The sequence below is a fragment of the Typopeltis vanoorti genome, chromosome 5, assembly GCF_054136105.1.
Source record: "Typopeltis vanoorti isolate ZY-2024b chromosome 5, IOZ_Tvanoo_1.0, whole genome shotgun sequence".
Taxonomy (NCBI): domain Eukaryota; kingdom Metazoa; phylum Arthropoda; class Arachnida; order Uropygi; family Thelyphonidae; genus Typopeltis; species Typopeltis vanoorti.
Genome location: NC_143553.1, coordinates 115,624,455 through 115,649,477, shown reverse-complemented (window position 1 = coordinate 115,649,477; position 25,023 = coordinate 115,624,455). Strand labels below are relative to the sequence as shown.

The following is a 25,023-nucleotide window of genomic DNA, read 5'->3' as shown; positions in this document are numbered from 1 at the left end:
ACAAATTATAGTATCTTAATAATACATTATATGAAAATTACGTATATACTATTGTATTATAAAAGCGTCTAAATTTTTAATAAACAACTACAGATTGCACCACTCAACAAAAATGATGTCATTCATTAATACAAATATTCTATTTCGATTATGACACTTCCGCATGTAGACTACCGATGTTATAAATTAGGGGCTCCACCCTTAAGTTGTTTGGCGCCAAACCCTACTACTAAGTTGAGTGATTCATGCTATGAAGATCCGGACAACCTGCAGTGAATACTTCGAAAGTAGATGAAGCAAAATGGGATAAGGTGTGCGGAGAGGGGAGGAAAGTTATCACCATAAATCCTCTGACACTGGAGAAGAGATTTAAAAATATGATTATATTTTAAATAAGGAATGTAGGTCCTACGGATGTATGTTTCGCGGGTATAATTTACAAAAGAAATTCCATTGAATTTAGAAAATGGGTAATGTAAAATGTTTAGTTTTTGATTGATTTTTCTCGAAAAGTATCAAAGAAAGAAGGACAATGTTGAGCCTGTTTTATTGATTTTAAATCCTGCGCGACAGAAAAAGTTCCATTCCAATTTGGATCGTTTCGACTTTTGAAAAATAAAAACAAAAATATTTGTAAAATTGAAATATATTTGGGATTTTTGCCTGTCAGCTGACAGGAAAAAAAATCCAAAATGTATAATGTATGACGCATTCCAAAGGATAATATGCGCGTTTTTAAGAATACCGACAATGTCGGAACAGGTTCGAGACTTTTTAAATGAAGATGATGGCCTTGAAGACAGAACGAGAAGGTAAGTAGTTTTCCTAAGCTATTCCTTCTTTCTTATTTCAAAACGTCTGCAAGTGTGCCCTATATAAGGTAAGCCAGAAGAACATGGAATTCTGCAAATCCCCGGATGTTTATAGGAATTACTGTCTTTTGAAGGAAGGGAGCTATGTAGAGTTTGGATGGGCTTATAAACAATTCTAATATTATGGCTTTGGAGTAGAGTGGTGATTTTGATCGAAAGATTTCCCGTGTATAGGAGGATGGAAAGAGTGTCTCTAATAATGAATCTTTGTTACGGAGACATATTAGGGAATATTTTATACGAACTGGTTGAGTAAAAACTGAAGTTCTTTTTTCTCTCTATTATTTTAAAAGTTTCCGCCTTTTAAAATGGAAATTGCCCGTAGTGAGGGAAAACTTCCGGTAATGGAGTTGCGTTTGACTCCTATGTCAACCAATTTAATGTTAAAGTATCCTGCTTTTCTCACACCTGTTTTTATATCTGTTGGTATGCTATCCTTATTATCCTAATCAATATCTTAATAAATATTTATTTGAAATATTTGCTGTATAATATCCTGAAATAGGATTTCATGAAAGACCGAGATTCTTTCCTTTGAGGAAAGATTAAAGACTTCGGCTCTCCAAATTTTTTTTCTTTTAATTTTTTCTAAAAAATAGTAATGTAATTTTTATTCTACTTTAATTTTTTTTTTTTAATTTCTTGAAAAAATTTTCTAATATCTTAAAAAAATAAATGCACCTTTAAATTTTATATATCATAAAGTAACAATTAATATGACGTGTCAAATTATTACCAACCTATGAATCACTTCATTGGTTTCATGGTTTGACCTCATTGGCTTGAAAAATAGGTTTAATTAAATTATATCTCAAAAACTGAAATACTCCTTTAAATTTTATAGTTGTACCATAATGGTCTTCATTTACTTATTAACGAGCTATGAATGGGAATTCATAGGCTGGGTGAGAAGTTTCTAAATAAGTAATGCAATTTATATTAATAGTTGAATAAAGATTCTATTTCTTCCATACAACTTATTTCTCAGGGAATCTAAGATTTGTCCTGTTTATTGCAGTTTTAGATCTTTTATGTCTTCCGCAGATTTCCAGTCACTTTCCTCTTTCAGAGATTGCCAATAAACAAACTACACATCATGGAGAATTAGAATAAAGGCATTTCATCCTTTAGCTCAACATCAAATATTACTGATCTTCTATCGCTATTTGGCCGATACATTAGTTCTAATTAAAGTTTGATCATTCAAAATCTGGTGACAAATCTTGGCTATTTTAAGAATGAGAATTCTTTTCCCTGTTGTCTGCATCTAGATTTCGATAATACTACATTATACTAAATAATAATAATAATAATAATATGTATACTTTGATATACATATAATGGAGTATGAGCAAGTTACGAACTAAGGAAGCGGAAATTTATGCAGTAAACTTTAAAGTTAGGTGACATCTTTTATCATTAAACTTTTATAGAAAACTTAATTAGTTGCACAGTCAACTGCTTTGAGGAGAGGCATTTGAAAGTATATTCGTTTTTCATTCTCTGGCGATGATTGCAGATTATTTTATAATAGTAGACAATGACGCAAAATTATCTTACCTCACCCTATTAAATAAAAAATAATAATACATAAAAAACATTCACATCTCATTGTAATTTGGAGCTAAATTTATCCACAAAAAAAATCCCCATTGTTAAACGTTTCTAAAATTCTCTTGGTTTGTTACAGGATACGAGTTTTTTTTTGCAGTTTTCTTATTATTATTTGATATTGTAATTATAATATGGTGTTTTAGTGTTTGTTACGTTTATTATTTTTTAATCTTATAGATGCGCATCGTAAACTTCTTTTTCAGCATAAACATAATTTTGACTAACTTTAATTAAATTTCTCTGTTTTTCTAATCTGCTTCGTAAATTTGAACAATCAACTTTCGCTATAGTCTCTTGGGTGTTCTCGCTAGGAAAGTATCAAGTTCCTCGCAAATGGGTGTGGTGATGCGTTTCAGCGGTGAGAGAGGAAACAGACAAGGAGGGAAAACTTCATTTAATTACCGGCATCACCTTTAGCAAAATACTGTAATTATGGCAATATGGCCAGGATGCTAAGAACGGAGAAAATCTGTAAATATTATCTTCTGGGCTGGTGCTTTGTACTGGAATGGCTAAGTACCAGGATGGGATGAATACGAGACGTTAATCTTTCTCATTTAGAAGTGCAATTAGTGTTGTGTTTATTTGCGCTGAAACTATTAGGGATATAGTGATAGTGATTATGAAGAAAGAGAAGAAAAAATACAGTAGTAAGTGGAAGGAGAATGAATAAAAAAAGAGAAAGAAAATTGCAAAAAAGAGAGAAATGTTTGATAATAATAGAAAAACAGGAGTAGTCACTCGAAACGTGATAACCGGAAAAAATATGAAGGAAAAAGTAAAACATTATAAAAACTATTAAAATATCGAAGCGAATAAGAGAAATAATATCGATTAAGGACTCTCGAAGCTGTAGATCACATTACTAGAGCGAATTCAAAGAGATCCAAGAATTTATGTAGGTGGGGGGGGCAGATAATCTTCCCCTCCTACTCACAAGTCTTCATATGCAGTCTGAGGAATGGCACATGTCCTGTGGTTGGAAAGATATGGGTTCAAATTGTGTTCAGGATTGGAGGAATCTTTATAAAGACTTTAAAATCCATGACAAACCAGCCAGTGAACACATGCAATTGATAGTGTAACTGACAGGCAGGTAATTATTATTTCATGTTCTAATCGGTCTTAGAGTGATTTTTAAACAGCTGATTCATTGGCAGCATCTCAGAAACAAATTAGAAATATTAACGAAAGATAAAAATCATCTCCCATCTTAGTTTTATGAATAATCGCGAAAATATTCAGAACAGGAAAGAATGTTAGAAATGTATGGAATTAAAAGCAAAACAATAGAGGTTTTTTTTGTATGTCTCATGGCCTAACATGTTGCGTGTTGATAAAGGATCACGTGTGTTTTGTGTGAGAAGACCGACCTTGCTTATTGGAGACTGAAGTGGCTTGAAAATGTATCATCCATTTCTAGAGATGAGTTTGCATTATTCTAACACTTATTTCATTTCTAAGATAGTAAGGCAGTCCTTCCCAAGTAAGATTTTACTTGGGAAGGACTGCATAACCCCTACCCAAGGAAAAACAAGAAAGTGAATAATAAACGATGAGAACAGATGAAAGAAGAGATGAGATTAGGAAAGGGAGAGAGAGAGACAGAGAGGAGAGAAACTAAAAAACGAAAGAAATAAAAATGAAGCAGAGGGAAAATAAGTTATAGGAAGAGAAAAATAGAAACAAAAAGTTGGAAGTCAAAAATATAAAAGAGAAAAAGTAGAAAGTATCAAGAAACAGAAAGTAAGATATAAAAAGAGATAAATGTAGAAAATAGAAATCCACAATCATGAGAGAAAGAAGAGAAGGAATATAGAAAAACGAAGAGTTGGAAAGAAAGAAAAAGTAATGGAAATAGTGGAGGGAGAAATTTTTTTTTTTAAAAAAATCGGACAAATCTGTGTTCGTATCCGTTGTTTGTTGCGCGGCTAAATTCAGAGCTCGTAATAAAAATTCGCCGTGAAAAATAACGCAGTTCAGTGGCGGAGCTCGCCATTACTCCACCTGTAACTGAATTTGCCCCGAGAGCCATAAAGCAGCTCGTGAAGGGACGTCATTTATTTCTCAGTCCTTGCTTAGCGTACGAAACCTCGCTGTTGTGTGCGCGCGAGAAAATTGTATCTAATGACAAAGCCGTAGTGCCCAGCAAAGCAACTCCAGTCCCTTCTCTCATTCTTTTTTTTTTTTTTTCCTTTTCTCTCTTCTCTCCTTACAGACTCCACCAGCCGAAGACCACTTTGGGGGAAAGAAAGAAAGATACGGAAGGGGTAGTGCTCGGACGACCTTTGCTGCACCTCATAGCCATAGATCTTAGCCTGAAGCCACTGGTTTCGTAGCCATCTACCGCACGGGAGCTACATAAAGGCGACATTTACAACAACGCCGATGCCACTTACTGCCGCTATTAAAGAACCCTAAACCCCTCGATGCTCTGCTGTTTGTCTTCCATTTTGGCAGCCTGGATCACGAATAACTGAAATCTTCGAACGAAATCTTACGGCACCAGACAATAAGAGTTCCTTCCTGTCTGACAGAAAATCTCTTTTTTTTTTTTCCCTTTTTCTTCCCCCCCCCCCCACCCCCAACCAACCATCAGTGACACTTTGCCCATCACAAAGACGATGGTAGACTCCTGGGGGAGGAAAGAGGGGTCTACACGTGGTAAAGATGAACAACACACATGCCAGACATTATTTTTTTGATCATTGACGCAGCAAATGTCAAGGGAAGTTCAATAAAGCTGAAAATTGATGAGGGGAAAATACCTTCCAACTTTTTCCCTTTTGTTCCTTCAGTCATTCACCTGTGTTATGAGCACGTTAACTATACTTTCATCCCCCCCTCTCATATTTGTTCTTCGTTTTCTTGTTAACTTTTAATGTCATATCGATCGCGATAGAGGGCGCCACCTGACTAGAGAAATAGGTACATTTGTTTTCCTGGGGAAATCGACTAGATTGGTAACATAGAAAAGGTTTTTCCCAACTGCAAATCCTTCAGTTTATGTTTATTTCCATTGCTATCGACCAACTATCATAACGTCCGCATACCGATCTACAGAAAATATATACGAAAATGTCCCATCTTCAATATTTATGCTGAATTTCATATAATATCGCATGCTAAATTTAGAAACCCATATAGTTTAATGTTTATATTAGGAGTAAAGAAAATATTTTTTTTTGCTCTATCGATTTCCAAATTCACACCATTTTTAGATTTATATGTATCGAGATAAAATGAACATTATTTACTTTCTATCAACTTGAAAACTTGTTATTTTTCAGTTTTTTTGATGAAATCTATGATGGAAATGTAACGTAGATTGATGGATATTAGTTGCCTATTGTTTTAGAGTAAACGAATACAATATTTTATCCACTAAACATTTCTTTTAGACATGTAAATTTGAACAGAAAAGTCGAAAAGGAACTCTCAAACTCTCTAAGAATTTGTTTTCCGTAATCTTATGTGTATTATTCACATTTTCTCTCGCATTTTGGTGAAAAGAAAGATAAAGTGTGTTCATTTCCGCTTTGCACTTGGGTGCAGTCTGTTTTTTTTGCATATTGTACGCTTGAAAAGCATACGAAAGTAGAGCATTCATTTCTGGGTCAGTTATTTCAGCCATCCTAAGTTTCACGGTTGATTGCCCCTTATTTTGCATCTAATTGAGAAGACCAAGGCAACTTGCTAGTCAATTTGAATACGAGAATGCCATTCATGCAAATCGCTGATTCTACGACCGCACGTTTATTGGACGAAATTTTACACTGAACAGTTAGATTAAGTTGTGACGAGAACTTGTCTTCAATTACAGCCAATCGTGAAATTTTAGGAGGCCATTAAACTGGGATGCTCTCTCGTCTCTACTGTTTCAAGAAGTATTTTTTGCTTCAGTTTGTCTTTGAGTTTTCTACACTAATTTTCTCTCTCTCTCTCTCTCTCTCTCTCTCTCTCTCAAACACACACACATAAGATGAGAAGTAAGTCCTTGTATATATATTTGCTTTGTATATACCTTCGTTTCTGTTTTTTGTTTTTTCTAAACAATCTCGTGTTCGTTTTCTGTTATTTCTCTGTTTGTATCAGTTAACTATCATTGATTTCCAGAGTTAGTCCGGTGGCCTTCAAATGATATAAAAAATTTTCTTTGCTTTTTACCGGTCTGAAGTAGGTTAAGAAATCAACTATCTAATTAAGAATTAATTTCAAGTTTTAGAATGAATTAGTCCGTATTTGTATTTCTTTAATTGATTTTTTTATCATTCAATAAAATAAAATAAAATTGAATAAATATTATAATAATATTGTTTTGATGAGGATATTTCAGGATTAGCACAAAAGGCATTCAAACATTTTCATAATTGGAATATAAATTTTAATTAAATGTAAAGAGGATAATAATTAAACGAAACAGTCAAAATAGAAAGGGACTACTTAGATTGATGTGTTAATGCATGACCAGGAATATTTATTCTTTTTTTTCTCCTTTAATTCTCGCAAAATGGGCCCGACTAGTGCTAGACCATTTATTCCACAAGTTTTAATAACTAGCTGAAGCTGGCGATTTAAACTCGCTTATGTCAAATTCATATGTTGGATGATGGAGATAACAATAATTTCAACTGGCTCACGTACTTCATTGTTAGACTGATTATGGCAATAGTGTTGACTTTTAGGCTCATCTGTATATGAAAATTTCTTCTGTGGCATTCTTTTATTGCTGTTTCTTGTCTTAAATTTAGTAAGATTTTCTTTTTTGCTCATTTAACAGGTAGATCATTTTAAATGTGCTGTTCATAGAGGCATTGAAAACTCTTAGGAAAACTTTTTCTCTACGAGGTCCATTTTTCTGTCTATGAGTATTTGCAAAAAGCAAGGCCTTTCAGCCGCGAGCAGCAAATTTTCACGGGCCTCACCGCAAAAGTTCTGACGTCACCTGACCTCGCCGACCAGCTAATCAAAGTGGTAATGCACACAAAATAGCGAGACATCATTGCGCAAATAAGAGCTGTACGACAAACTGCAGCGCGTCTTTATTTCTTGCCGTGGTTCAAAAGCAGATGAAGTACCTTAAGGAGGGTCGCTCCGTTAATAGCGGATTTCTACCTCCGGGGATTAACGGCGTTTCATTAACCCTCGGAGTCATCTTGAGCATCTCGGAAGACGGTTCGAGTTAGTTTTACATGCCTCATCTTCTTTGTTTCTTTCTGTTTATTTTGCTATCTTCTTTTGCCTGAGTATTCAGTCCCATTTATTGCGCCTACTTCGGTTTCTGGTAGCGTATTGATCAGTTTCTTTCATACCCATTTCTTTCAATGCTACAGGAGTCCCAGGCTTTTGGAATGAAAAGTATGTAATGGTCATGCATTAAGTATGGATAGGAGAAAAAAAGATTTAATAAATTAGGATTTTAATTCTTGAAATATTAACCTATCAATTAACCAGCAACAACAGCATCAACAAAAGTTGATTCTTGCTTGATTCTTATTTCAGTCTTAGTTTAATACAAAATTTATATTGATTAAAAAATGGTGTATTTCGAAAACTCACTATAGCGTTTAATATATAAATATTTAGGAGGATTTTTCTTTAATGTTATTTATTAAATAACTTTTTCTTCTTTTTTTAATATATCTTATCTAATTATATGATATAAATAAAATAATACGTTACATTTTAATACAATCTTTCCTAAACTGATCATGGTGCCATCATACACTTGGTATGCTACTTCTGTCCTTTAAGCTCCACAGAGAAACGAAAGATAACCTGTGATTCATAAATGATGAATCACAGGTTATCTTTCGGTTTTATTCGGAGGTGGGCGGGTTTCCCTCCCCCCCCAAAAAAATGTCGTTTTATCTGTAAAGCAGGCATAGTAGCTATTGGAGACACACGATTGACAGACTGGATACATTGGCATCATATCATTAGTTGCTTTGATCGTAATAACAAACAGTCGTCCAGTGCAGTTTGACTCGTGCTGAATTGTCAGTTAAATGTGTCAGTGGCTTGGCAAATTTAATATAAGTCATTTAACAATGATAGTTCGTAGACATTCATCTATTAATACGCATATACATACAGCAGCAGCAAAACAACTACAAACATGTCGCTTCTTTACCTTTCATAAAAATGTTACGAATCAAATTGCGAAACTTCTGAAGCAAAGAACTTAAAAGTTGTCTTCACGGCTCTACAAAAGTATCCCTGATGCTAAAATCGCGAAAATAAAACGAAAGTCTCATCTCAAAACTAGATTTGGTCTTATAGCCTTCTCTTTACACTCCTCCTCTTCTCACATATATTAGGCCTAGTGGCCTGTTACGTTCGTATTAGGCATGGCTTATTACGATTTGAAACCGCGACCGCCTCGAGGATAAGGTGGTTAGCCCTATACTTCCCGGTGTGTTCTACGTCTGTAAATGCATGTATTCACTGGGCCGGGGACGAAAAACCCGAGTTTCCTGGTGAAAAAAAACCCTACCTCCGTATGAGACTGGCTAATTCACCTTCAGTCGTAGGAGACCAGATAAAGGTTCCGTACCTCTTTGACGGGAAGCGAACCCAGGTCTTTCCGAAGAGCTAAGGAAGCTCTTCTCTTTACCCTATAATTCAACATGAGAAGTTACACAGCACATCACAACAATGAGCCACGCGTTTGACATCTCGATGCCATATTCAATAGCTGGTTTATGCGCATTCGCATATAAAACATTATTTTAGAAACCTTTATGTCAATACCGTTTCTATTTGCAAGTAATCTGAAGATGTGCACGACAAGATGTACAAAAATAAATAACAAATATTTTTCTAATAAGTTATACGTGGTCAAATTAAGTAAAGATAAGCATTAGCAATTATCGTGTGAACACATCCTTGTATTATTATTATAATAAATAATAAATATTATTATACTATTATTAACATCGATTATTATTAATAACTGAGTTAAATGTTTAAGATAAGAATTCTTAATCATCACATTTACACATCCCAGTGTATTGTGTATTGTAATATTTCGCATCTCTCTCTCTCTCTCATGTATATATATATATATATATATATATATATATATATATATATATATATATATATATATATATATATATATATATATATATATATCAATGCAATAATATAATATATAAATGATATTTTCAGTGGACTATTCTTTGTAGTGCTAGGAAATGGATATTATTGATTTCAGTATCGTTTTTTAAACTGATATTTTCGAACCTATCACAAATGCAGACTTCCAATGCTCTTTTTCTTGTTTATGGTGATTTCAATATTTCCCATCATTCAGAACTGATACCTTCGTGGCAGATATATTAATGCACCAAGTCTAGCTTCCGACTTATCCACCCAATACGGAATATCTAACGCAGTGTATTTTTTCTTTCCTACTAGCATATTCGGGAATCGATGAAGCTTGCTTTGAAATTTTGTTCTATAGTCAAACTTTTGCCTACTCGAACTTACTGTTTGTTAAATTAAGACTGTTGGCTTCATTTATGTGTTTGTGAACAGTTGGATGAAGAGAGCGTATGTATTTGATCTGACGTAATACTTCGTGATTAGTTTCAATTAGATCAATCAATAGAGCCATGATTACGTGTGATTGATTAGGATTGCGGGTGTAATTCAAACGATGATCATTTTAAACAGCATATTTTGTATGAATTGAAGCAATGTGTGAATCTAATACGGGATCCTAAACGCAAGTCGTGTTGACACTCTTACGATCATTCCGATGAATAGGTTGGATAAAACTGTGCACAATTCCACGATTTATTTTCGCTACAAATTTAAAACTCTTTCTCTCTGTAATGATCACACTTTTACTGCACGTCAGTTTTCATGGGTTGCTATGGTAACGGAGCAAAGAGAGGAAGTCGGGAGTAAACACAAACCTTCTCACTTTCTCAGAGACTATGACGTGCAAGAAAATGACTGAGCTGGCTTGAAAGTATCCGATTTGCTGATTCAGTTCTTCGAAGAAATCCTACTTTGTAAAGCCATAGATTTAGTAGAGACGTTTGTCTGCTGCTTTAAATAAGCCGTCGATGCCGCGTTGTCTTCTGATGCCAACAATCATAAGCCCACGAAATGATCACTTAATGTTTTGGATTTTGGTGAAGGAGTTTTCTGTTATCCTCATCGCACTTCAGACACTATCCTCTCTTAGCAACGCACGCCACCTAGTGACGACTTTAAGGAATTAAATTGGACTTTGAAAATTTCGAAACAAAAGAATAGTTTCTTCCATCTAATCTCCACGTGCATGTTAGAACTAAAATAAAATTTGAGTCTTTAATTAAGTTGTAAATTTAATTCTCTAGTCGATTTTCTGGCAGGTACTATCTCAAGAATTTATAGGTTACTGCAGAAAAGGGAAAGACGTTCGACTCTTGCGTATATTGCATAGAGGATAACACGTATTGTCTTATATAACTTCTCTCCTCATTTGGTTTTTACACGTTTAATATATTGAACTTTTCCAATAACTTTTCACACGTTCGTGATTAAAAATGAATTCAAAGGGAACAGGAATTCTGGAAGTCAATTTGATATACGAAAAAAAATTATATATCATTTGTTATGCGTATTGGGACCTTCAATGAAATTAAACGTACTGAAATATGTATTGTGATCGTCACTGTCGTATTCTTCACATATATAAGGCAAACAGGTACAATATACCCTATACCCTTAGAGACAAATGTACATACATCTAGACATTTCCACTAACACGTAAAGAATTCAAAGACCGAGAAAGCCGTTATCATGGGATGCCCAATCAGTGGTTATTCGTTCGTAACCTTAGTAAAAGACTGTCACACGAAATCCACTATAGAAAACCATATCATCTAATAGAAATCAGAGTACTCGGCCAAGAAACCCAAAGGATAAGCAAGGAAACTTACACTAAGGGACTACAAGGTTTTTCTGAAAGTCGTACGGGAATATCTGCAATCGGATGTTGAAATGATAAACTAGGAGGAAGTACAAGGGAGTGCACAATGGATTCAGGTAGTAGTCGTAGTAGTATTAGGATACCACGTAAAGAGCTGCATAGCATTCATTTGTACAGAAAATCGAGCATCAACAAACACCGACGGTAAAGAACACCTTGATTGGTCTCTAGAGTAAAATCCTTGGAGTGAGGAATTACAATGCATACTTTTCTGAACGGATTGGTGAGTGTATGGCATATGCAAGGGAACTTCTGTCAGAGTATGGGGTCTCAATTGCGAATTTGGGTGAGAGAAATGTAAGGATCTGGAGCTGTTTATCATGATTGTAATACCTAGTAGGGTGAGCTCCAAAAGATGTGCAATACTTCTACGATGCTTTCTATCTTAAAGGCAGAATTAGGAAACAAATTCACAGCTCTTTCAACCTAATAATGCACCAGCTCCTGTTGCAAATGCTGTTTAAATAGTCAAGTTTAAGTAGAACATTTTTAGGACGTAATGGAAGATTGGATGTTGTATTACCAGACCAGTGCATCCTTTTCATCTCGAAAACTAATACAAAATTAAAATAATTTGTCGGTTTAATCAGTAAGGTGGACAGCGTTCTCTCCTCATCCAACAGAGTATGGGATTCGAATTTCATTTTACACATGGATGTCATAGAATGACATTAGATAGTAGATGGATGTCATCTCCAGTATAAGACATCATCGTCACGCTTATTGAATGCCTGCAGTGTCTTGAAAAATCACTATGTTTGGTCTCTAGAAGTGGGATGGAAATACCTTTGAAAATAATACACAAGATACAATAGTGTTGTTTTTCGTGGGCAGGATTTACATAAAAAAATCCTTCATATAAAGGGGTTAGAAAATTTGTTTTCTTCTAACTAATTTAGCCCTGTTTGAAGTTACTAAAAAATCGATACTTTTATGTCTGGCAAATAAATAAATTAAGATTTTTTTTTTACTTCACCAGGTCTGTAAATTCGCTGCATCTTCTTCTTGTAGGAAACCTTTAAAATAAAATCTGTTTAAAATTCCCTAATGCTCCTTCCGGACACGAAGTTTCTCATGGTCTTCTTTCTATTCTTCCTCAATGTCAATTTGTGAGGCTGCTGCTGTTACCATGGCGACAAGCAACGGAAAGAAAGTTTGAAGTAAACACACAACTGATTTCAAGAGCGCGTGATGTGGGGAAAATGACTCAGCTGGACCGTAACTATACGACCTGCTGATTCAGCTCTCTGGAGGATCCACCACCCTCCCGAATCGCGGATTTCTTGAGAGGTTTATCTCGGTATTTAAAAGAAGGGTAAAGTTTGCAGCTTTTTTACTTACCTGGCATAAACGTGGTTAGGTTTCGGACTTGCTATCACGCAAACGTAGGCCACTTGCCTCACTTCATCGCGTCCGCATACTTGTTTAAAGCTACCTAAGGTGAGTAGTAAGCAACATTGCTAGGCAATCATTTAATTTTCTTTAATATTATTATGCGAAAATAATAATCTCACGAAGCATAGCCGAAGCGCCATCTATTAAGCATTTGGTGAACTTAGATTACATTATGTACAAAATGATTTTTATCACCATCGTTTGCAGACGATTTTTGCAACTATCGTTTGCAGATGTTATTTTTTTTGTTTTAGGTATAATATTCATTAGCAAAGAGCTTTTTTTTTTTTTTTGCTAAAGATCGATCCTAATAGCATCGTTCATTTTCTCATGTGACCGTATGCTCATTTGTTAAATTATTTTGAATTTTGATGCTATAAAGCAAAACGCAAAAAAAAAAAAAAAGTCCCACTAGATGAAGTTGGAAAATATAAAGAGCTAAATCTAAGAAATGGTTTTTAATCTAAATAACATGAACTTTTACATTTCGGACCATTTTATTGTTCACTGCATGACTGAAATGATTACAAAAAGCAGACGTACAGAAAAAATTGATACGGATGCAAAGCAAATTTGTACTTTGCCCAGAAGTATTATCAGTAGAGTAGAAGAACTTAGTATTATTAGCATTATTTTTAGTATATACTTAGTAGAACTTTTAACATTTAGAATTAAATAAAGCAAATCTTAACTAGCATAGACTTTAGCCTCCTGCAATTAATAGAATAGTAAGTACATATAAAATAATAACAGTAACTTATCACAGTTACATTAAATTATTTCCAAATACTTGTTTACGTGTTAAATTATCTAAAATATCTACTACTGTTATAATATTTTCCGGAGGTTTATTCCCAATAGCTAACCTTTAGCTGCCCTTAATTACTTTACATTTTATGTCCTCCAGTTCGCAATTCCTGTGAAAATGTAAAACATTCCCATAATTTAAATTGTTCATTCTTTTAACAGTTTTATGGACTTAAATCCCCTCTTCTTGAGATTATTAAGTCCAAAAATATTTTGCAAAATGAAATGAAATGCTTTCTTTGTACAAGTAGCGTTCCGGATGTAATCTAGTTGCTCTCTTCTGTATCTTCTCCAGTATCTCTATACTTACATTTCTCCTACGACAGGGACTCCAAATCTCAATACCTTATATTGAGGAATGATTACATCCTTGTCTCTGCTAGCAAAGTTCAGGCAAATTAATGAGAGAATCCCATTTGTAGTTCTTACATCCGTATTTCACCGTAAAACATTTCATATTTTATTACTATTATTCCTAAGTCCTCTCACATTCCAAAGTTTTGAGTTTATCTTTACCCAAATAATAGGTTACCCTTGACGTTTTGCTAGCTGGATAGGAGAACTTGACATTTTAAACTGGTTAAATGTCAACTGCCATTTCTGAAACTAAAAATATTATTAAATCAGTCTGCAGCAAGATTTCTCGATCCCCCACTTTGGGAACATTTGAAAATCTTGACATTAAACTTTTAATTCCATTATCAATGTCATTGATTAAAAAAAAACAACAACAATGGACTCATTACTCTTGTGGGACCTTGTTAATTACTGGAACCCAATGGGAGCATTTAATACTTCCCTCTCTCTTAATCACTGTATAGCATCCTTAATCTTCTCTCCATTCTGACCACTTCAGTGCCTTATCCTTGATGTTGTATTTCTCCAATTATTAAATATGACAAGTACGGTATCGAATGCTTTACTAAAACCCAAATAAATAATGTCAAAACTATTGCCTGCATTTAAATCCTTTGTATCATAGTAAGTTTTATAAATGGTAACCTTTAACCAAACTATTACTATTTTAATATTTTTTTTTGCATTTAAATGTTTCTATACATTGTCCTTTATAACAGACTCCTGCATTTTATCTTTTAACAGATATTAAATAAAAATACTGCTTTTCTTAAGTATTGCTTGATGTAATGGGATGGGATGTATTCCATCTACACTTGAAATCTTAAATGCACACTTCATGCTTGTTTTTTTTTTGTGTGTGTGTGTGTGTTTCAAGTTCATTCTCACTTACCAAATTCCCTTTTAAGTTCGCAACCAGCACATAGTAGATTATTAGCTTCATACTACCATCATTTATAACTAACATATTTAATTATGTAAATGTAGATGCAAAACAAAATGTTGTCATGCATTTGCAATCTCGCATGGCTGGTATAATAATATTCCCATCGCTGTTCTTTAAAGGATTTTAGAGTCACACCTTTCCGTTTTGCTAATTTGTATGCATTTAAATCCTCAATTCTTTTTTTAATACTCCTAGAGAATCATTTTTTTTATATTCTGCTTTCATAAGTCTTATAAATTTAATGCTTGTTGATAAGCGATTTTCTATTTATTGTGACTAGCCGAATATCCTCAAAATCTATGCCTGTCTCAAAGAGTTTTAGATTTCCTTATCTGGCTGAATAATTTAGTTATCATCCATTTTGGAAAGTTTTTAGAGCGATATGCATTTTAAGAGGGATAAAGTAGATGACAGCTTAAAGCATAATTTCCACGAACAGATTCGATTTATCCTATTGATGTTACTATCGATGATTCTCGTTTCTTAAATCGTATAAACTCGAAACGTTACCTCTCCCATAACAAGGAAAATTACAGCCTAATTCTGTGCTATATACACTCGTAGGTCGAGTTCCTAACTGACATATGTGTTATAACCACACGCTTCAAGTCTATCGTTATTATAACGATCGAAAATGGCTACGACATGTTTCGATTGGTTTCTTAGCTGGTGAATTCGGTCCTAGCCACAAGAAGTGTTGATGTCTACAGATATTTCCTCGGGGCAGGAAAAATGACGTTGCTATCGACTTGGGAGAAGTCGACTTGATCAGATTATTACTGGGAGAAGTGTATTCGCGAAAGAAAATAAATAAATAAATAATATTCTTACAGTGCAAGCAAAACGATGACCAGCAGCAATGAAAGTGGTTTGTTAATGGCTTGTAATCATTCGCATGTTTTTATGTTTGAAGATAGAGAAAGTGTTAAAAAGATAACGCTGCTAGGGAATTCTGAACCTAGTTTAAATAGATCGCGGCTATTAGTGATTGATCGTTTGATTTGCTACTAGTTAGAGTACAGCTTAGTCTTTAAAAATGAAAGAAGATACCATAAGAGATCATTTTCAGATGTGTAAATTCGTCTTCATTTTAAGAACACATTCAACAGTAATGTGTAATGTTAAAAGATCTTCAAACGGCTATTTATTCGGCAAAAGGATTAAGTAGCTTTGAATCCTAACTTTTAGAAGATCGAAGGGCAGCCGGTACCGCCCTTAACCTCAATGGCAGTTCAGTATAAGCCTATCAATGATTTTAGAGGTATCAGGGAAAGAGTATGGCAGACAGCTTCTGAAATCTCGTGATCCTATATCCCAATACTCGTATTATTGACTATAATAATGTAAGTATTAGTTCAATTTTCTCAGAATGAAAAACCTTACTCGCCTATTCCACAGGTTGGCAACTTAATCGATGTGTGAGCTGTCACTCATGGTCCAAAAACTGGTGTCATAGTCCTAACACATGCAGTTAAATTTTTTTCTAAACTCATCCTATTTATGGGAAGTCTACTGACAGGAAAACATTAGCTAATGAGAGACAAGTGATTTTCGTAGATACCATTCATATCTACTGTCACCGTACGATACTCATGATGATAGCCTTTGTCATTTTCTTGAAGCAACTACTACCATAACTAAACGAAATGAAGATTTGACCTCTGATATTCCTTAAGTGAAACATTCCATAATATTCTACATCTCATACTTAATTTTAAAGTGTTTCATTGCCAACGTCAATCCATCTCGAAGAATTTATCCATCAACATATATGAAAACATCTGACAGTAAAATACAAATGACTGATAGAGAATAAAGACGAGATAAAAAAAAAAAAACGATTTTCAAAATTCAGCTTCAACTTTAATTTCTAAGCCACCGCCAAAAAGAAAAAAAAAAGGTGCTTTTTTGACTTGAGCATTGATCTTCGAGTATACATCCGTGAAAAGAGTAATCCTTACCATTCGTAAATGGATATGACTGGACTCGAATAGCGTTGTTTTCAACAGCTCCCTATCTTTCTCCATTTTCGATAATGAATGGAGACGATGCAAAAGCTAGCACTTTGGCTGTATTCGACGTTTATCTATGTACACGACAGAATGTGGTTTTCTTATCACCCTTGCATGGTCGATAAGCTTTACAAGAAATGCCACACTGACTTGCTTGGCTACTTCGCAAAAATCAAAATCGATCTAATAATAGCCATCAAGAAAAGAAAAGAAGTCATTTTCTGGAGAATATCTCTACGCTAACAAAAAAAAAAAAAAAAGAAAGAAAAGTGATTTGACTTATTTCCTTTGCCAAAAGAGTAAAAAAAACAACAACTTGGGGCTTTCTTCTCAGAGAAATGCGTCTATTGTTTGGGATGACACGTAAAAATAACACCCCTTTTGTCTCTTGACCTTAAAAAATAGCAATTTTAACCGTCTCTTTGAGAATGCATTTCTGTGTTTTTTGCCTTCCAAATTGACAAGAGTAATATTTACTTCCCACTAATTTAAACACAGATAAAACGCTCTCCTTCTTAAGTGCTTGCAACCATTTTTGACAACACAATGAGAGCTAACAGTTATTTTCCATTGATCGTCAAGATAAACTTGACACTGTTGGATAGCTTTTGCTTGACTATCTACAAAACTGTCTCAATGCAACCAGTTAATTCTAATTAGCCAATGAAATAACAAAACACTTTTCAAAATAAAGAGATTCTTCTACAGTAGCTCAAGGAACTAATTATTGCTCCCGTTTATTTTTTAGATAGGAGCGATTGGCTATCTAATTCTTGAAGTGAATAAATAAAAAGTCGATATTACAAAAAAAAAATTCACTTCATTCTACTTCGGAAGCATAAGAAATGCCTCTATTTTTTTAAATGGGTTTAACCTATGGCCCTTATTAAATAAAGATCAATATTAAAAGCATGAACAAAGTTTAATAAGGGCGAACATTATATGTAAAGACTTTGTAGTCATTAAAATACACTTGATGAATTTTTTTTTTAAGCTAAGAGTTTCTAGTAAAAAAAGAAATAGATTCTTAATTACAGGCATAGTTATAAGTTTCAGGTTAAAATCCATTTCGGAATTCTTTATTATTTAAAAATGTTTTTATGATTTGACCTTATTAAAATTGCTGTTATTAAGATTTGTTGTGCTTTTTTAAAATTTGAAAAATGTCAAATTCTGACAGACCATTTTGTACGATGTCGTCCCAGAACTTTTTTCCTGATGGTGTTGATTTGACAAGTGGTTCGTGTGTGAAAAAATGCCGCAAGGACATTGAGACGATGTCTGGGTAACAGAGGCTTTTAATAAACTAAGTATTTCCATTAAAATATTTTTCTTATTATTGATACGTCGAATTGTAGTTTGCGATCAATGAACTAGGTAGCAATTTGCGTTTATGATTTTTAAGGGGACGGAAAAACTAGTTGCCAAAAAAAAAAAGATATATCGGAGGATGGAAGTCCATATACTTGTAACAAGAGCTTCAGTAACTATCGCACCACACAGTTTTGTGGGTTTTTTGTAAGCCCCCAGAAATTGTGATTTGCCATTAGCATTAGATTTTTTCTTAGTTTTGTACATTCCAAAAAAAAAAAAAAAAGCTTGATTACTACTGCATATATTAAAATTCTGTGGTTAAAAATGCGCACAAAATGCAACTTTCGAGAACCATTTCCTTGATTACAGTAGCTGCACTGGCTTTCGAGTAAATATTATAATCAGAATGAAGCAACCGGCTTTATCTTCTCCGGCAATTACTGTTTAATGATTTCCATGTATACTTAATATGTTTCTTTTCTTTTTGAAAAGGCAGTTTTTCATGTTAAAATTACCAATTTACTACGTCCTAATATTACAGGGGAAAAATTGAAACCCAAAATGGAAATATAACATGTTTCTATTAAATGGCTATTTTTTCAATAATGTTGAAACAAACATCAGTATTTGTATACTCAAACTCCAGATCTAATACATGTACCAAATACATTAGCGACCTTTTTTTTTTTTTTTGGCTAGGCTAACCGATATTCAGAACTGTACGAAAGAAATTAAAGAAAGCAGATTGCTTGCTGCTTAATGATAGAGAGATTAATCTCGCGTAAGGGATCAAATCTCCAGTAGCAACGAATGAATCCAGTTAAGAAAGCATCTTGGGATCCAAAAATGTCCATAGCAGGTGCCAGACAGTTTTTTTTTTTGTTGTTGTTGTTGGTTCCCTTCGCATCCAGTAGGTTTAACAAATGGTCTTGCTGGCATCATTTCTCATCCTATCTGTCAGTAAGAGATTGGTTAAACATGGTAGTTCTTTCTATGTTTGTTTTTGTGTAAGGGTCGTCGCTTTCTGCCTATTCACCATCTTGAAGACTTCCTTAATACAAGAAAAGAAGTTGTGGAGAAAAATCAAATTTACAAGTCCATATAAAATCGGAATAAAAAAAATAGAATATACTTTTCGTTTTTTGATGATACAGTTTATTTTTATTAATAGACAGTTGTCATATAATTTATGGCTAACGAACAACCTTTTTTTAAAAAAAAATATATTAAATAACTGAAAAAAAGTAGACTAAGATAAAAACCCAATTTTAATAATCAAGTTCACAAACAAATGAAATGCAAGCAAAAGAAGTTGCCAAGCAACCACTCGAGAATTGTTGCTAAGGTAACTCGAGCTAATAATGAAATATCATTTGAAGGCATTTGAGTTACATAATTAAGAGTTCGCTACGAACCAATCAAAACAAGCACGAGATCTTTGAATAGGAAATGCACATTAAAGTATTTACTTTATTCATATTTGTATACTTGAATGTAAATATATATTTTAGAATTATCTTAGATAATTAGAAGTGAAGAGATTATACTTTTATAATTGCTTCAGAGCATTTAAAATTACATTTTAACTCATTTTTAAGAATTTCTTTTATAAACAAAGGTTTTTCTTTTACCTTTTTTTTGTGCTGTTTCTTTTTTTCGAGTGCAATGCAAATGACATCGTTGTTAAACAATCCACAGCCTGGTGTGCTTCAAGTCATGTCGACAGTTCAGCCGATAGGGAAAACGTTTAGATCCCATGCGCCATGCATAACATAACATACCTTTTTCCAGTAGGAAGCTTTTGATAATGCCATCGGTTTTTCGGATAACGTATCCAGTTTTCAAACGAAATCACTGTTGAGGTTTCTATATATATATATAAATTCTGCTAGACAGTAATAACGCAAGGAAGTGAAGCAGAACTACTTTGAGATTGTATGCTAAAAACCAAAGACTATCATTACTGAAATCGACACAAAACTTCTTTGTGAGCACGAACTTGCACAAGCATTGAGACCTCGTGACACTCAGTTCGCAAACCGACCAAGTGTAACGATGAACTTCGAGTAAAAAACTGATCAGCTCATGCAAAGCAGTAGGGGGGGGGAAGCGAAAAGGGGTTACTTGAAATTGCATAATGCTTATTCTAGAAGAAAAATAAAACTTTTCACAAACTTTTCTTAGAATTAAAAACTTTTTTTTTTCAAAATATCTAACTGAATGTTTTTCTTTTACAGCTGTATATACTGCAAATTCTGGTGAGTAAAATTTAACTGTTGTTAAAAAAAATTAATTTTCAATTCAGTAAATTGCAATTTGGATCAGAGATTTGCAAATTATTGGAAAACTAGATATTTAATTTTATATGTATGGAATTCTGGGTAAAAAATGACCTTTTTATACCACAACATATTTATTTGGAGTTGAATTACAGCTAAATGATGTGAAAATAAAAGTGCTTAATATTAATTAATAAAACTACCACCAGACGGTCCCATCTTCCTTTTCCCTCTTTATTACCTTGCGGTGTCAAGGGTTAATTAATCATCGGACCTCAAATCGTTCACAGGATAAGGTGGTTAGCCCTACTCTCCGGTGTATCCTATGCCCTGTAGTACTGAGTTCTCAAGACCGGTTTGCCTGCTTTGTGGGATGAAAAACCCTAGGAATAACTGGAGAAAAAACCCTGCTGTCCACGCCCAAGACTGGCTAACTTGGCTATGGCTGAGGAAGATCCTTCAGCTCCTCAGGTCTCCGACGAGAATCGAACTTAGGACACTCCTTCCCCAGGCATATGGTTGCGAAGCGCACAGCCAATAGGCTAACCGCGCGGACTAAACCAACCACTAGACGGTGTCTTTTTTTTTAATCTGCAAATACTTTTGAAAGTAAACAAAGTATAATGTTTTTTTGAGTTATTTATAAATATTATATACCTACAACAAAGTCATATTATGTAAATATAAATATCACACATATGTAAGAATACATTAAATAATACTATACATAAATAATTAATCGATAAATTAAAATTAACCATTTAATTAATTAATTAAAAATTAATTATTAAGTTTCATGTATGAAAGAAAACGATACATTGGATCAACATTCTAGTTTTATACTGCTAGACTGCCAGAAGAAAGACCGCTATCACTATGTTCGATTTTAATCGCCGAACAGAGGAACTTTTCAGTGGTCGTTTTCCGAATTAATGAAGCTATGGAAAAGGCAAGTAGAGTTCCCCCTCTGGAAAATTCATGTTGTTAACTCCGGACTTCAGAAATATCGACCATGGAACTCACGTTATTTCTGATTAATGACAGGTGGGGTTTAGGAACATGAAATGGCGGCAGTTATCTACCATGTTCTAAGCTACGAACTCAACTATCAGCGATGATTAAGATGTAGAACGGCTGCCTACCTACCAATATGCAAAAGTTAGTACTACGAGGGCTCTGCCTGTTCCTTTTGTTGAAAACAAGATGTTAGAGGCATTATTTTTATTAATTTATGTAAAAAAAATTGAAATTGTGTTAAATCATATTATACACAAGAAAATAATATATTATGGTTTAATTAAAATAACTAATGCAACGGTATTTTACTTAATTAATTATATAATATTATATTATAATGTTCGATCATACTATACGTAAGATAATAAATACATTATGCTAAAAATCTTCCATAATCAATACATTAAACTCTTATGTCTCCTTGCTATCCTCATGTGGAATTTTTGATAATATCTAGATCTTCAAAGAGGATCGGATTTCTTTACTAGGGCTGACTTCCACCTTTAGCTTCCATACAAACAAATCTCAGCCATTGCTTATTTAGCCTTCAAATATTTTGGTGTAGCCTTTCACTCAAGATACGACTTCTCCCACGTGACCTCCCTTACACAATAGTTTTCACACATTTGGGGTGATATACCTAAAATCTTACCAGCTCCTCTTTCATTCCATTCCACCTACTTTTGTTCCTTGAAATAACTTTCTGTTGTTTTGGAATAACACTTCCACAGTGTTATTATTATACTCTAATGTAATAATAAATATAATCTCTATACCTTCCCATACAGATTACGTTCACGAAGTCCATCTTTGCCACGTGTCCTTCGGATTTTGCGAACCATTCGTGTGTGAATTAAAACTAAACTAAGTACTGCAAAAACAGTCTAAACAATTCTAATTATATGCACTTGAAAATAAACCCCTTACAATTTAATTTTTTTGGATAGACAGGTGAAGCAAAAATGCTTTTCATATCCTCCGTTATCTGTAGAAGAAAATGTATGGATGGGATAATATAGAACTATAAGCTCTGATCATGGCAGGAGGGTAACAGCAATGGCCGAGCCTCAGTTAAAACTTTGGCTACAGCATTACCCTCCCTGGACACCCATTGTAGTCGCCTCGTACGACATGCATAAGCTACAGTGGAGCTGGTATGTAAGTAAATCCCTCTCTAAAAATTAAGACGATCCCACAGACTACTCCCTACGAGTGGCCGAAAGATCGTCCAACTCAGTGTTGGTTCTAATCAGTGACGCCCCCCCCCCACCACCACCACTGAGCAGAACCGCTTATATTCCAGGGAAAAGAATCCACCGACAATGCCCCTCACGGGCCACGCTGGAGAACACCCTCCCCAGAGCTCAAAATGCTCTCTCAGGGCCCCTCCCGAAATCTAAGCCCCCCCCCCCCCTCACCGGGAGCAAAATTCTGGAAGAAACCTAAGAGAGCAAAACTCTCGAAACTCTGCGTCCCATTTTAGTCGTCTCTTACGACATGCATGGGCTACAGTGGCACTATTCTTAATTCTAAAGGACACCACATGGGGTCCTTACAAATTAATTTTTTTTCTTTTAAATTAATTTAGCGGGGAATGTAAAAAGCAAGAATGCTTTTCACATTCCCCGTTATCTGTAGATCACAATGTAAGGATTGAGCTATGATCATGGCAAGAGGGTAACAGCAATAGCCGAGTCTCAGTTAGAACTTCATTGGCTACAGCATTGCCATCCATTACTCTCCCTGGGTACCCATTTTAGTCGCCTCGTACGACAAGCATGGGCTGTAGTGGAGTTATTCTTATCCCGGCCACCACACGAGGACAAACACCTCACAAATTAATCTTTTTCGAGTTATCGAATATAAATATATTATGTAAACTTATGAATGGGTAACTAAATTTAATTAAATATTTTTTCCTCTTAAAAATATAAGAAAATTATATAAAAATAATACAATGGTATTACAAAACTCGGAGTTCTGCTATAGTCACCTTTGACCTGCAGAAGTTCGAAAATTCTCGAAGAAAATCTCAACCTCGATACACAGTGGACAGATACGTACTAGGAAAGAAGCAAATAAACAAAATATACTGCGGGACTTTCTGTGAGAAACAAACTTTCAGTCTTTTTCCAATGGAAACCTGTGATGGAAAGTAACCCAGACGGACTTCAATAAACTGTTACGTTCGAATGGCAACTGTCTGAGTGTGACGCTTTGTTCCCGATGCCTTTTTACTGCTAAAGGTATCTTTCCACTGTTTTTATTGGTGTCCTTCTGTTAATGGGATCACTGCTGTTATCCTCATTTTCTTTTATTGCTAATAATAGCGAGACTTTAATTTCTGTTCGTCCCTCTCCAACTACTCCTACAATCGATTTTCTTCGTTATTTCTACTTGTACTGGTCAACTACTTTCTCTGTACTTTTACCTCGAGCAACACGTACACACTGTTTGGTTTTTCTACTGTTTTTGCACTTTTGCTATCATCTTCGTGCTCCACTTTTTTTTCAGTTATGAGAACGAATCTTTCAAATATTATTGAAAGAGTCGTTCTCATAATTGAAATAAAGTTATTACTACTGTATTTTATAATATAATACTTCATGTTTCAAAAACTCCGAGTTTTGTAATACCATTGTATTATTTTTATATTTCCTTAATAGTAAATAAATGTAAATATTTAATTTAATTAAATTTATTTAGTTTTATTATTCTAACACCATTTGACGTATGAAAAATATAAATATAAATAAAATATATATATAAAACAAAAAAGTAAACCCTTACAAAGAATTGTTTTTTTTTTTTGTTTTTTTTTTTAGTTAACGACTAATCTAAATGTATTATTGTTATCTGAACTTCCAAATGGTGTTAGAATAATAAAACTAAATTTAGTTAAATATTTACATTTGTTCCCTATTAAAGAAATATAAAAATGACATAAAAATAATACAGTGGTATTACAAAACTCGGAGTTTTTGAAATATGAAGTATTATAAAACACAGTAGTAATAACTTTATTCATGAAAATATAATTATTATAGTAATAGGTTTATCAATTATTAAGAAATGTTTTCAATTTTAATTGTCTTAGTATATTTAATTTTTTTTTTCCAATTTAGCAAACTTTCAAAGCTAACACTCCTAGGTTTGAAAATGCAAACTTAAACTCGGCACGCGTGTCTAATACCAGTGTATGCTTTAAGTAACATAGTTGAGGGCGATCATAGCAGTTGGCTATATGCTGCCAATTCCTGCTGTAGAACATGTATTCCGAAATATTCATACATCACATACTTCGGAGAAAGCTGTGATTATATAATATTTAATTAGTTGGAGAAATGATCTTTTTGGCTGTTTTCATTTCCACCTAAATTATCGAAAGATTCATTCTCATAGTTGAAAACAAAAAAGTAAT

At 33.9% G+C, this 25,023-nt stretch overlaps 1 protein-coding gene across 1 annotated transcript in view; it reads left to right on the top strand.

Moving 5' to 3' along the window:
* LOC150106742 (uncharacterized) overlaps nucleotides 1-25,023 on the top strand; it is a 347,960-nt gene that overhangs the window by 307,136 nt on the left and 15,801 nt on the right. The window contains exon 4 of the mRNA XM_090393311.1: nucleotides 20,544-20,564. Coding sequence (XP_090249437.1) covers nucleotides 20,544-20,564 — 21 coding nt within the window. The remainder of the gene's footprint in view (nucleotides 1-20,543; nucleotides 20,565-25,023) is intronic.